Below are 13833 nucleotides of genomic sequence, written 5' to 3' on the forward strand. Positions count from 1 at the left end.
AGCTGTTAAACAGTTTATTTGGACTTTTAAAAAGGCCAGATTAAGTGTTTAACAGGATCCCACTGCTCTTCTGTCATGGCCACTCTGTGTGGCAGTGGTACAGCTTTCAAAAATTCATTTAGCGCTGCTAAACATTTTTTTCCTTTATATGTTGTAGTGCACATACGAATGTAAAGTTGCAAACACTACAGAGAGCAATAATTGGGTCTGTCTGATTATAACACAGTTGTTATGTGTTCTTGAGGTAGATTTTGACATCCATGTCTCAAACACACAACAACTGGGCTATGAGCTGAGACCTGCTCATAATCCTCTATATGATCCTTTTAACAGGATTACTTAATGCTTCTGCTCATATTTTTCTCATGTAACTCTTTATCCAATAAAATTACTGTCACATCATCTGCCAAATGTGCTGCTTTCAATTTTCATTAAGAAGTAATACCCTTATTGGAATGCTGTCCTGACACAGTGCACATTTTTCATACCTTCACAGCTGTTACAATAAATGAATAGAGCTGTTATATAACATACCCCCTCATACTTCAGGTCTTGTATCCTGGTATATCATTTTGTTGCACCTGGCAATATAAATAGCTACCATCTGCACTGTCAAATGTCTTCACCTCACTGAGTGAAACTCTACAATTTAATTCCCCTCCACAGCTACTAAAATGTTCATATATGCTGATTATTCTGGGCATATAGTTGTTAAAGACTCTGCTTTGTTCTGCATACACATATGCCACATGTATGTACAAATCATTTAAGTTTTGCAAGCATTATAATCAGTGATCTCGTGTTTCTAATATCCACGTTGTCTCCTTTATATGATCATAGGAGGTTACTAGGCTAATGGCCCAATTTTCTCAATTCTCAATGCTCATGGGCTAGAACTGTTTTGGTATATACCTGTGCTTTAGGACATTTACAAATTACCCCAGTCCATAAGGACAACAGAACACAAGCTGGGGTGAATTTGTCATTTCCCATTAATTGGTCCGAATTATATGTGAAGAGGCTTAAGTAAGAGCTCTGTTTCACATGATTATATACCTGTCCCTCCGACATGTTTTGTTTATGTCACAGGTGACGTTTAGATCTTTAGATCAGTTCATTCTAGTGCTGTTGGTTTTGCAAACCATCTGGGCTGAATCAACATGTATTCTCCTCAGTGGAAGTGGACACAGCACCTTTAATACTGAAATGTTACTTACCTGTCACTATACTCCACTCCTTGTCCAGTCCAGATATACACACAAGTTTCCCACAGTGAGAATCAAACCTCCTACTTATGTAGTTAAATAATGTAAAGAGCACAGTAAGTGCCACAGAGAAACCTTTCTTCAATATATACATTAACAATGCACTGTTGTTACATTGCATTTTACCTGTCAGTATTATTTTATTCATGTCAGGCAATACCTTAGAGAAATATATTGGTCATCTCCAGTGCACTTTGTTTTATATGCCTGTTTCATTCTTTCATTCTTTCTTTCTTACTATATTATCTGATTAGTAATGTTTTGCACAATGTAATGTCTTAATATTGTTCTTCTCCTTTTTTTTAGTCTATGTTTACCAAATGTCTGTTAAGCCAAATCCTAACGCATTTTTATTTTCTAAATTTCCTATCCGGATTACTAAAAATATTCTTATTTATCCCATAATTTAACAATTCCTTCTTAGAGTACATGATTATAACCAAAGTTAGAGGGAAGGAGCGTTTTGGATCCCTCTAACTTTGGTTATAATCATGTACTCTAAGAGAGAGGCTCCAAGAGCACATGCAACACCTCATGATTTGGCAGCAGTCAGGAGATATGTAACCCTGAAAAAGAGCTCTCTCTCCTGGGTAGAAGTGAAAGCCCAGAGGGGGTCCATCCCGATGGATGTCTGAAAGGGAGAGAGAGGTGGAAAGTGGAAAGTGACTGGGAAAGGACAGCTCCCACCTGAGTGTGGGGATATGGACTATGCCCCCCTCTGGGATGGAAGTCTGAAAGGGGGAGAGAGGCAGAGTGGCAGGGCTGGGTGAGCTCCTGCCTGGGTGAGAGTGTCAGGCAGAGGTCCCCACAATGGAAGTCCTTAAGGGAGAGCTGGGTTGGACACAGCAGGGGCTGGAGAGCTACTGCCTGGAGGAGAAGGCATCCAACTTCACTCCATAACCGACGGCATCCTTGAAAAATCTCAAAGTCCCCAGAGCTGCTCTGGATGTGAAAGCCTTCATGAGAGTGGATCTGCCCTTCGGTTGCTGAGGGGAATTCCAGAGGGGTGGATGGGATTGGAGGGAAGCTCCCTTGACAGGGTCCGAGGGCATGAGCGATCTGGCAGAATTCGGCAGCCTGCAGGAAACAAGGAGGCAGCAGAGTCCCCTGAAATGGTGGGGGGGCCACGGCTGCGGAAGGTCTCTTGTTCAGGTTGAAGGGGAGGCCTGTAGGGGTTGGCCCTGACAGAAGTCAATAAGCAAGCACTGAGCAGATGGGTGTGGGGCCTAGAGAGCTCCTGCCTGAGTGAGTGGGGTCAGGCAGAACCCCCCACAATGGAAGTTTTTGAGGGAGTGACTGATGGATGGTGGCAGGGCCTGGAAGGCTCCTGCCAGGGCAAAGGTATCTGACCTTACCCCATACCCAATGACATCCCCAAAAAAAATCACAGTTCCCAGAGCTGCTCAGGATGGGAAAGCAGGGGGACTGGCCACCCTGGGAAGCCAGGTCACCATTCAGACTGAACGGTCTAAACTAGGACATTTCTGTGTCCCAAAGACAATGTTCCGGATTCCAGGACAAAGACTTTCATATCAGGACTGTCCAGGAAAAACTGAGACAGTTGATCACCTTGACTAAGCCTATGGGCATAAGGGTACATAAGTGGATGCAAGAACATAAGATCCTCAGACTATCTGGATGCCAGTCTGAATGCAGGTCTCTTACCTTTCAGTCTGTTTTTTTTTTTTTTTTTTTTTTTGCATGGACATTGGTGTTACCTCTGCCTTTGCTTATTCTCACTGGGGAGCCTTCCTTTTCTCCACAAACACATTTTCATTGTTTGAGACAACAGCGCTAAGAATAAATTTTGTTGAATGAGTCATTGCTACTGTGTGGCTTTTTCTGTTATTCGAGCCTTCCTTTTCTCCTGAATCCTTGTGTTTAAAGTTATTAGATTTCAGCTAAGAGATGTTAAGTGTGATTGTGGTATGCAGATTCCTTTTAAGAACATCCACCCTCAGTGATTTTTTGTCTTGGGACTGAACATGACTATAGGAATTGTCAGATTTGTCATTCATTTGTTATGAAAACCCTACATGTTTGTCTTTTATCATTAAACACTTATTTAGAAATTCAGCACTTGAAGCAACTTGCCTAATACAAAATGGCAACATCTTCTGCAACAAATATCATGTTTACACCAAGAAAGAAGGAAAAATTCAAAAGGCCTAGGCCTTAACTATTGTCTGCCCAGCCAGATGAACCCATTCAGGTGTTTGAAGCCATGGTGCGCCTGATTATTTCTCAGGCTCCCACTACTGCAACCCAACAGGAGTCTTGTATGGTGTCTGACTCCTAGATGTCTCATCATACAGATAAAGTTGAGGAGGAAGAACCGAGGCTTATTATATCAGAGGGACCAGAGGGCATACCTCAAATTTTAGTTAGGGAAGAGGTACCCGGATCCTTAATTGAGGCCTGCCAGGGTAGTGATCTGTAGTACTTTGTGAAACCTGATGTCACACCTAAGAAAAATAAGACATCTCAAGAAAAAGAACGGATGGACTTTTCACAAGGCTTATTCAGGTCATTTTGTCTCTCAAGCTTCCTCCCTTTTTTCTGCTTTCTCTCTTCCTACCTCTTCACCGAAGAAACATAGATCATCTGATGAGGAGGAGGAATCTGATTCAGATGAACACTGTTTAGTTTATTCATTTCAAATTCCTTCTCCAAAACAGATGACTTGTGATGATCAGGACACACTATCCTCTTGTTCTCCTTTTAAGGAAATTTCCTTTGGAGAAACCATTACAAAGATTTTGCATAATTTTAAATGGCAATCCAGACAGGTTTCTGATATGCAGAAGAGGCACTATAAGTTATTAGAGGTAGGAGCCCATACTCTAGCCCCTGTTCCTCTACTTTTGGAGGCCTTTCTAGATACATTTGCATCCCTTCTACCTTTACTGATTCCCCAATCCCCAACCCAAGAGGCCTGATAGGTTTTATAAAGTACCGAAGGATCTAAAATTCTATATAAAAATCCTTTGGTAGATCCTTCTGTTTATTCTGTGTACACTGACAAACCTTCCAAAGGCTTTACCTTCATACAGAGACAGGAGGACCATGGACAGATATGGGAAAAGGTTTACATGATTTCCTCTCTGGCTTTCAGGGCTCTTTATCAGACCCAAATGACAAAATACCTGTGGTCTATCCTTGGTGAATTGAGTAAGACTTTGACTAGCTTTGAGGTTTCTGAAACTAAGCAGCAGGCTATTTTGATGGATGGATCAGGCTACTCAGGTGGCTAGACATGCCATTAAGTGCAGTTACAATGCAGTGGATGCTTCTTTCAAGGAGGATGCTAATGGATCTGCCATCACAGAATATTCATGGCTATTTTATTGCTCTCTTTCTTCCTGAGGGTATAAAAGATAAGCTTATAGTCTCTTCTCCTCACAGGTATTCTGTTTGGACCAGCTGTAGCAAGACAAAAGTGAAATCATGCAAAATGTTAAGCACGTCTCTCTCGCCTCAGTCACTAGGTTTCAAAGGAACAAACCAGCTAAGCACACTTTCTTTTCTCGTAGGGACTAAAAGTCTTCTCAGAAAGGCAGGAAGATTTTTCTAAAAATTTTCAATTTTAGACTATAAGAGATTCCAATTTGAAAATTCTCCTTTTCCAGACAGGTCAGCCTGACTACTTTCCTCCTCTTCTTTCATCCCTCCTCGGTCAACCCCTCTCCCTGACAAAAAGACTAACCTCTTTATTTCCAGCTTGGCAGCTGATCACTTCAGACAACTGGATTCTATCCCACATTCATTAGGTTACAAAATAACTTGGAAGGAAACCTCTCCTCCAACCAGGTGCAACTTCTTCAGTTTTCAGGGTCTTCTTAACCAAGGCAATGCATGATCTATACCCTCACAACATCAAGGAAAAAACTTTTATTCCAGGCTTTTCCTGGTGTCCAGAAAATAAGGAGATTGGAGACCCATTTTAGACCTTCATCACAGTATTTGCCTAGTGGTTCTTCTTTTAAAATACTTTGCCTTTAATCTCTTCTCCTCTTATCTTATCCCAAGCTTTCTGGTATCTTTGGATCTGAAGGATACTTACCTTCACATTCCTACTCTTCTTATGAGAAGTTCCTCAGGTTCTTGACTTGTTCATCACCCTTTCAGTTCTCTTCTTTAGCCTTCGGATTATACACAATACCTAGGGTTTCTACAAATTGCCTGGCTCCAGCTATTGCCTTTTGTAGGACTCAGGTAATACAAATATTCCCATACCTCAAAGACTTTCTTATCCAGGCATCTCCTCAAGAATATGTTAACACATCTCAGCTACACTATCTCCTTTCTGCGGAGGTTTGGCCTCATGATTAATTTAAAAGAAAAAATTCTGCTTTGACTCCTATCCAGGGTCTAGTATTTCTGAGTTGCAGGCTGGACACCTGTCTAATGGTTGCTTTTCTTCAGAAAGAGAAAGTTTATGCCAGTTATTATGGTCCCCACTCCTGTGAGGGTGCCTTAATCACGTAGTATACCTCACAGTTTTCATGTGGTACTCACCTTCCCAGCCTGCTAACAGCATATCATGCAGCCTCCTGCTGGGTGCACAACTATAATCATGGGCTAAAGTCTTTTAATAGTAATATATTCATCATGGTCAGATGCTTTACTGGTATTAACTTCAGATAATCCTTAAATCTGTAGCTGACCAGCAGCAGGTGTTAGAGCATTCAAGCAATGCTTTCAGCCAGTTATTCACAAGTGGTTACCCACATCTGTTGAGTAAACCTACTGTCAGTTATTATAAATATTTTAATGCAACTCTTTTCCCCCCAGTTTCTGAATTCTTTTGGGGTATCCCTAACATGGCTGCTCTATGTGTAGGAAAGGTAATAGTTACAAGGGCTTTGTGTGCTTTGGTTGCCACCACATCATCTCCCAGATGGTGCATCTTTGCACGGAAGTGCAAGCATCAGATGTTTTTGACACCAGATAGAACATCTAGGGTAGATACAGATCATCCTCCAATATGTTGACATTACCAGCTGCCCAGTTCTAAGCCAACATATTAGCATGTAGTTTGGGAGTACCTATTAATTCAGCCATTTTGGGTGCAGGTTTGGGGTAAAGTGGGAGGCTGATTCCAGACTACAACCAAAGACAAGAAGTGATTGCCAATATTTAGTATTTTACCAGATATGTGGGTACCAAACTCACTGTTGTATTTAATAGTCATCACTGCAAAGAAATATATTACCTGCCACTAGAGATCTGTGCAGGTGCCTAGAGTTCAGGAATATTGGAAAATTTTAAAAGATTTGCAGGATGAAGAGTTGATCACCTGAAGGAAGGAAGGCAGTATGGCTTTTAAAATGGTCCCCTAATTTGGTATTTTTTCTAGGTTAGATCATAGTCCCAGTATTTCCTATGGAGGTTGGAGCATAGGCTGAATCTTGAGGGTCTCAACTTGGATTGGGAGTTTGGCTGTCCTTGTGATGGCCATCCTTCAGGTCTTAATATATCAGGAGAAATGATGGTTTATGTCATGAGATGTAATTGGGTATTTTTCAGTTTAGAGGCTTATGATTTGTCGGTTTAGGCGAGCGTCAACCGTTAATACATCACTTTATTTTGATGTCTTTCTTTCTGCATAAACACTTGCATTGTACAGTTATCCCTGTGTGGTTATCATTACCTGCAAAGTGCAGCACTGTTAATGCTTGACTATAGATGTTGTTGGACTATTGGTGTTAGTAGTCAAGTGAAAGCATTCATTTTTTGGCATGGTTAGTTGATCATATAGCCTTAGTAATGTTTGAATGGCCATAGATTACATTGGATGTGTCTATTGGATGTATCTATTATTGTTTGATAAATAAAAATATATAAAAATCACCCCACCAATATCTTAAAGATATACACACATGTAGTAACCCCAAAAGATGGAATAGTATATGTTAGTAATCCATGCTAATGTGCATATGCATAGTTTGTAATTCATGAAGGTTTACAAGGAGGTTGTGCAACTGGAATACAAATGTTGCAGTGATAAAGAATCACAGAACACAAAAGATAAAGACTGACATATGTTTAAGGGCATTGTTTTTTTTTCAATTTTTCTAGAAAAAAATCATTAAAACACTATTCAGACTCTCTCCGTGTATTTGCAGTCTCCCCTTTCTCTTCAATCTTGTCCTGCAGTGGAAATTCTAAGGGCTCTGGGTTTCATGGCAGCTTCCATCTCCATGATAACCTTTGACAAACTTCACAAGAGAAAGATCCAGTGATACCTAAAGTCTCTCTGATCGCAACATTGTCACCCATCAGATACTCAGATTCAACTTTGACCTTTTCTGAAAAAGGAAGTTACAGTGGTGGATCTCTCAGGTCCAGCTGAATCCAGGCATAACCCTCAAACCATCTGGAACCATTCAGGAACTTCACACAGATGTATATCTAGCTTGGTAGCATGGACAGGCTCATTAGCAGTTTAGAGACAGTGGAAACTCAAACAGAGGAGGGAGCACATAGTGTGAAAGAAATCAGGGTCTCCAATATTTTCCCACTTATGGAATCTAGGACCCCTCAGGATTATAAGGGATAACACAACAGTCTCTGAGCTATGAGAACAGGGAAGACTGCATATATCTCATGTCTGTGTTTCCTGCTTTAGTGCTTAGATTTCTGGTTTCTTTATATGAATTCTTATGGGTCTACTTTTGTTTGTCGAAAGCTCATTATTTCCACAAACAAAAGTCTGACACCATGTATGCGAAAGTGTACTTAAACGAAAGTGCACTTTTGCGAATACCGGTTGACCAAACCGGTAAAATAAAAAAAAATACACTGCAAAGGCAGTTTTGCAGGGGGGCAAGCCTCCCCTGCACTCCCCATACCCCTGCTACTTTATATATATTAACTCCGAGATCGCACTACAGTGGGGAAAGAGGTATATTCCCTTATCCCTACTGTAGTGTGCTTCAGTGCTGCAGTGTTTATTTTATTGCATATTACCAGTTCAGTGAACCAGTATTCATGAAAGTGCACTTTCGTTTAAGTGCACTTTCGCATAAATGGGGTCAGACTTTTGTTTGTTAAAATAATAAGCTTCTGACAAATGAAAGTAGACCTATATATATATATATATATATATATATATATATATATATATATTTATATGTATTATATTTATTTTACTTTTTTTTTTTGCTATCTTCAAATTCTCTTGTGAGATATTTTGTATTATAATGCTGTCTTTTTCTTCATTGGCTGTCTTTTCTTTTGTCTTGCACTTTTTGGGGGTTATGACTTACTGTTTTTTTTCTGCTTATGCATATACTGCTGCAATAATTCTGTTTCTTGCAATTTGCACACACTTTTCCTAAGGCTGGGTACAACTCCTTATGAAGATGACTTCTTGCACAGTATATGCAGTGTCCTGTGCCATTTTATTTCCTGTGGTGGTATTCATGCTGCTTCCCTGCTTTTTCTAAGGGCACTTTCCCTCCATTAACTACTGCTCCTTCTATATTACTATTTTATTAACTTCCTTTTCTTTACACCTCTTGATTTTCCATGCATGAAATACTGAAATGATAGAGGATGCTACACAATATGAAAACTTGTCTAAGGTCACTTCTAGTTCTACCAGTGCTTTTCTCTTCATCCTGACACTAATATGTGTACAGCATCCATGCCTTTATTTCTCTGGTAATAAAAATGATTCACAATTTCTAGTTATTGTCCATAGCAATATGTAATACATCTGTCTGGACTGATTTTTTATTCTTCTTCTTTCAGTCCTGAACATATATATTTTATAGTCTACATTTTTGAAAGGGTCATACTAGCTGTTTAACTTGCCATACACATACTGACATTTCCCATCTAATCCTAGTAGGAAGAACTCAGGAAGACCTAAGTGAGGAAAAGCTTGGATTTGCCAAGGAGTGTTTGAACATTCTGTTGAATCTAGGAAGCTGAATAAGTTGTGGCACTTTTATGTTTCTTGATAATGTAAAGTTTTGCTGTTATACTGCCTACCAGTCCTGTAAATAAAGTAAACTGAACTTATAAACTCTCTCGTTAGGTAATTGTACCATTAAAATATATATACCTGCATACTATTATTGAATGCTCTCTTCTCCCATTAGAACAGTTGTCTTTATATATATATATATATATATATATATATATATATATATATATATATTTACAGTCTTTATATTACAGTACCATGAAGTCATTCCAGTTTACTAATTTGCTACAGTGTCCCATTATTCATTATTGTTTTGGTTCATCCTTCATAAATCAAACACTAGAATAAGAATCATTTTCTTTTAGGCTTGAAACTAATACAAACATGTGAGTAGAGAGCAATAGTTACATGTGTCCATACTTCACACAGCTTGGCCTGAAATCCATCCTCTTTTCAGGCTACTTAACCATCAAACCCCCAATAATGTGAAGAAGGCAGAGGAGCACAAGGCACTGCAGGTATACTGAAGCATTTTCAGGCATGAAACCTAGCAGAATTTTCTAGAAACATCTTGCAAATCAGTAGTGTCTGTTAGCAATGATATTTGCTGAGTAGCCATGTTTTTGTTATATTTATTTAATTTAATTTTATTTTATTTTTAGATGAAATTTTGGAAGGACTACAAATATTCTGTTAGCAACTACCAAGGGCAAAGATCAGAGCGTTCAGATGCCGTGTATGTTGTAATGCCCTTACTTGGGGTGGCTTTGCTCATTGTTGCGGCATTGTTTGTAATTTGGAGATGCCAGCTACAGAAGGCAACAAGACATCGCCCCACATATTCCCAAAGTTGCTACCTGACCAATCGGACCGCTCGCAGCTTGCCTCGTGTCCTGGTACACCGAGAAACTTCACATAACCAGTCGGACTCACAGCCTCACGAGCCTGGAGGAAGAAGTGCCAGTGACCACAATGACTCTTCCAATGCGCCACATTCTAACAGCACACTTTATGTACAGGAGCACTCTGCCTCTGTTTCTTCAAGACTGTCTAATGCTGCTCCACCTCCATCTTATGAGGAGGTAACAGGCCATCTGGAGAGCAGTGGGGATGAGATAAGCACTCCTTATGGTGACCCTCCTCCAAAGTATGAGGAAATCATAGGCCTAAACCCCACCTTTGTAAATCCTCGGCACAAGTGACTCCCTTCTTTCCCTGATCTTCACCAAGACAGCTTATGGATCCATCAACATGATATTACTAACTGAAAGCCTTATCTGCTAAGAAAAAATATACTACAGAATTCGTCTGTAAAATGGCACAGATTGAAAACCACTCAACAACTTAAAGTCCGAATTTTTTAAAAAAATTGTGAATGTCTACTTCAGAGCAGAGCACACTGGTTCAGTCTGTGAATTTACTTCTGTCTGTGTTTTAAAACTGACATACAGTATTCTTAAAGGTTTACAAGACACACATCAATACTTGTCATTAATGTGTGCATAACTCATCAGTGATTTTAGCTACTTGAAACTGTAAAAATTATGAGCACTATGTCTTCGGTTTTTATCTTTGATTTATGGGACCAGCACATCCTGACATGGAAATTCAGCACAGGGTTCTTTGCAATCCCATCTTTCTCTTCATTCTTGTAATGCATTACTGCATACTTTTAGCAAAATTTTAATGACCAGTTTATTTGGTTTATTTTGTGACAAAGCTCTTTGATCTATTTTATGGTAGCTTATTTCAGTCTTTAAATATACTTATGTTATGCCATGTTGGTTCTGTTTTAGCACTTCTTAAGATCTGAAATAATTCCAGCATGTTATTTTCATCCTGCTGCAATATAATATCAATTATTTTAAACTGTTCTTAATCATTTTAATGCCTAACTTAACATTATTAAAGATAAGGTTTACACTTTTTGGATAGCAAAATTTTTTTGTTAATTTGGTAAAATGTAATAATGGTTGCTCTCCTCTACTATCAAGTGAGTGCTATTAATGCACACTCTGCAGTGATTTTTTTTTTTACAGTAATATCTTAACTGTAATAGTACCTGTAAGGAAAATACCACAGTCAAAACAGGTTTCATTGTATATAAAATGTATTTTTACATCACAGTAAAAAATGTCATTTGTTCCGCAAAGCAGAACTGCATTCGCTGTTTAAAACTAGAGATTTGGAAAAAAAAAGATCATAAAATGTTATTTTTCTGTCTAGCTATCTGAAAACTTCCTTGATGTTTTTTATACAGCAATCTGGCAGCTCCCGTTTTTTTTTTTTTTTTGTTTTTTTGTTTTTTTTTTTTAATTCATGGTATCATTGTACCTTGATCGCTCATCTGTAACACAACATAGATAAAGCAATGGAAACAACAGGAGAAAATCAAGAAGTGCATAAACTGTATAACTTGTTTCAAAAGGATACAAGGCAACAGGGTATAAATAAAAAATGTGCAGTAATGTTTTGCTTAAATACATATGCAGGTGCTGCAATATTGTACTTTGAAATAGTTATTGAAAGAAAACGAGTCTCTGCAAAAATCACTCCATATATTTACCCAACTGGATTGCATTCTGATGAGCAGAGAATAGTTGTCAGAGTTTACTTTTCATAATTGAAGAAAGTTTTGCCTTTCAGAATTTGCCCAAGTGAAAGGTATAAAATGTATACCAGACTAAATTGCCATAAGTTAACTAATGCCACAGCCATGTGATATGTATGGATCTGTGAAGTAGATGTATATGGCTGTTTAATGCAATAATCCTAAAAGCACAAAGTATAAAAACACAAAATTGGAATTCCCAAGAGAAAGTGCATACATCATTTAAAAAAATTCTTTGTTGCAAAAAAAAAAATGTAATTATGAACAGATTTTCTAAGCTGGTTTTGTTTGGTTTATCATGTTTTAACTACTCATATTGTAGTCTGCATGACATCTGTAAAAAGAAATTTCAGTATTCCAAAAGCAGTGTGAGTACTGAAACCATATACCCTTCCTACTTTACTATGCCCACTGTGAGGTCATAATAAAACAACACATTATAGCAGAATAAATTGGTTGTTTTGTAAGATTATAATGGCATTTTGTTACATTCCTGGACTCACACATGCATGCACGCCCACACGTGTGCACACATATACAGATGAGTACTGACCTTGCAGACTATTGTTCATTTTATGCTGATTGAGACTCTGAAGCCAAAAATACTCTCCTGACATTGATGCCCAAAGTTATAACACTACTCCTGAATGCCTTATTGACCATATTTTTATTAAGCGGGGCAGTTAACAACATGAACTTTGTAATAAACCATATGACTGATGTTCATACATTCCTACAATTTCTTCCATGTTCTTAACTTTCTTAATTCAATCAATTTTATATATTCTTCATAGGTTCATAGGTTCATAGGTTCATACTAAGCTATCTGCCCTGGGGCATTTATAAGCCTAGCCCGATTGTGTTTGGCTTATGCCACCACTTGATTTGAGTATACTGTGCCCTTTTTAAAGTTTAGTTTACTGTGCCTCTGTCTAATAGTGACACGGAAGTAATCCCCGGGACAAACCTATGATCCCCCATCCACTCATCAAGATTCTTCTTGAAGAGAGTCAGTGAGGTGCTCTGCCTAACATGAATTGGAATTCTATTCCAGAGCGAAGGGAGCCTCTGGGTTATGAATCTGTCCCTCCAGCATGTTCTATTTATTTCTGTGCTGAGGTTCAAGTCCCTCGAGCACATGGCTCTAAGGGATTTAGATTTACTGAGGTGGAGCATGTCCATTAATTCTGGGTTGGACATAGCTTTATATGTCAGGCATAGATCGCCTCAAAGTAGGCGGCATGCAACTGAGTAGAGCTGATAACCGAGCAGCATATGGCATCTGTTTGAGTCCCTTGATCCTCCTGGTGAGGTAATTTTGGAGTCTTTCTAATTACTGCAGGTGTCGGGTAAGGTACATCCCAAAGGGGGCATTGTATTCTATGATGGGCCTGATGATGGATGAATAAAGGGCACGATTACCTCTCTTGATCTAGATGTGAATCCTTTCATGATGAGGTGGGCTATGTAGAAGGTCTTTCTAACCACTTTGGCAATGTGGTTGCCAAAGGAGAGATTGCTATCAACTTGGGTCCCCAGATCCCTAATTACTTTCTCTGTACTTAATGGGTTACCACCTATGTGGTAATTTGTGGGCACATTGTTTTTGCCAAAGGGTATGACTATACACTTTTTGGTATTTAGCTTTAGACCATGGCTCTGGCACCAGTTATCCGTCTCTGCGAGACCTTTTTGAAGGATGTTTGTGTCAGCTGGAGAGTTGATCATGGTGCCCAGTTTGCAGTCATCTGCGAACTTGGTGAGCCATAGTCCTCCCACATTGGCCTGTACCTCAGAAAAGTAAATACCAAACAAGAGAGGTCCCAGGACAGAACCTTGTGGGATGCCACTTGTGACTGGTTTTGAGTCTGACATGGCTCCAGCAACTCTGACTCTGTGGGTTCTGTCTTTGAGCCAGTTTGCGACCCATCTTGTGACATAGGGGTTTATATTTAGGCTGGATAGCTTATCTATGATTCCCGAGTGGGGTATTGTGTCAAATGCCTTTGCGAGGTCCAGAT

The 13833-nt window shown here is 39.1% G+C and overlaps 1 protein-coding gene across 3 annotated transcripts in view; it reads left to right on the plus strand.

Moving 5' to 3' along the window:
- PRRG3 (proline rich and Gla domain 3) overlaps positions 1-12284 on the plus strand; it is a 337454-nt gene extending 325170 nt beyond the window's left edge. For all 3 annotated transcript variants that reach the window (XM_044057595.1, XM_044057596.1, XM_044057594.1), the window contains exon 4: positions 9864-12284. In XM_044057595.1, the coding sequence (XP_043913530.1) occupies positions 9864-10403 (540 nt within the window). In that variant the 3' untranslated portion in view covers positions 10404-12284. The remainder of the gene's footprint in view (positions 1-9863) is intronic.
- Positions 12285-13833: the final 1549 nt, after the last annotated feature.

This window comes from Protopterus annectens, chromosome 15.part0 (genome assembly GCF_019279795.1).
Source record: "Protopterus annectens isolate FY-2018-M chromosome 15.part0, PAN1.0, whole genome shotgun sequence".
Lineage (NCBI taxonomy): Eukaryota > Metazoa > Chordata > Ceratodontiformes > Protopteridae > Protopterus > Protopterus annectens.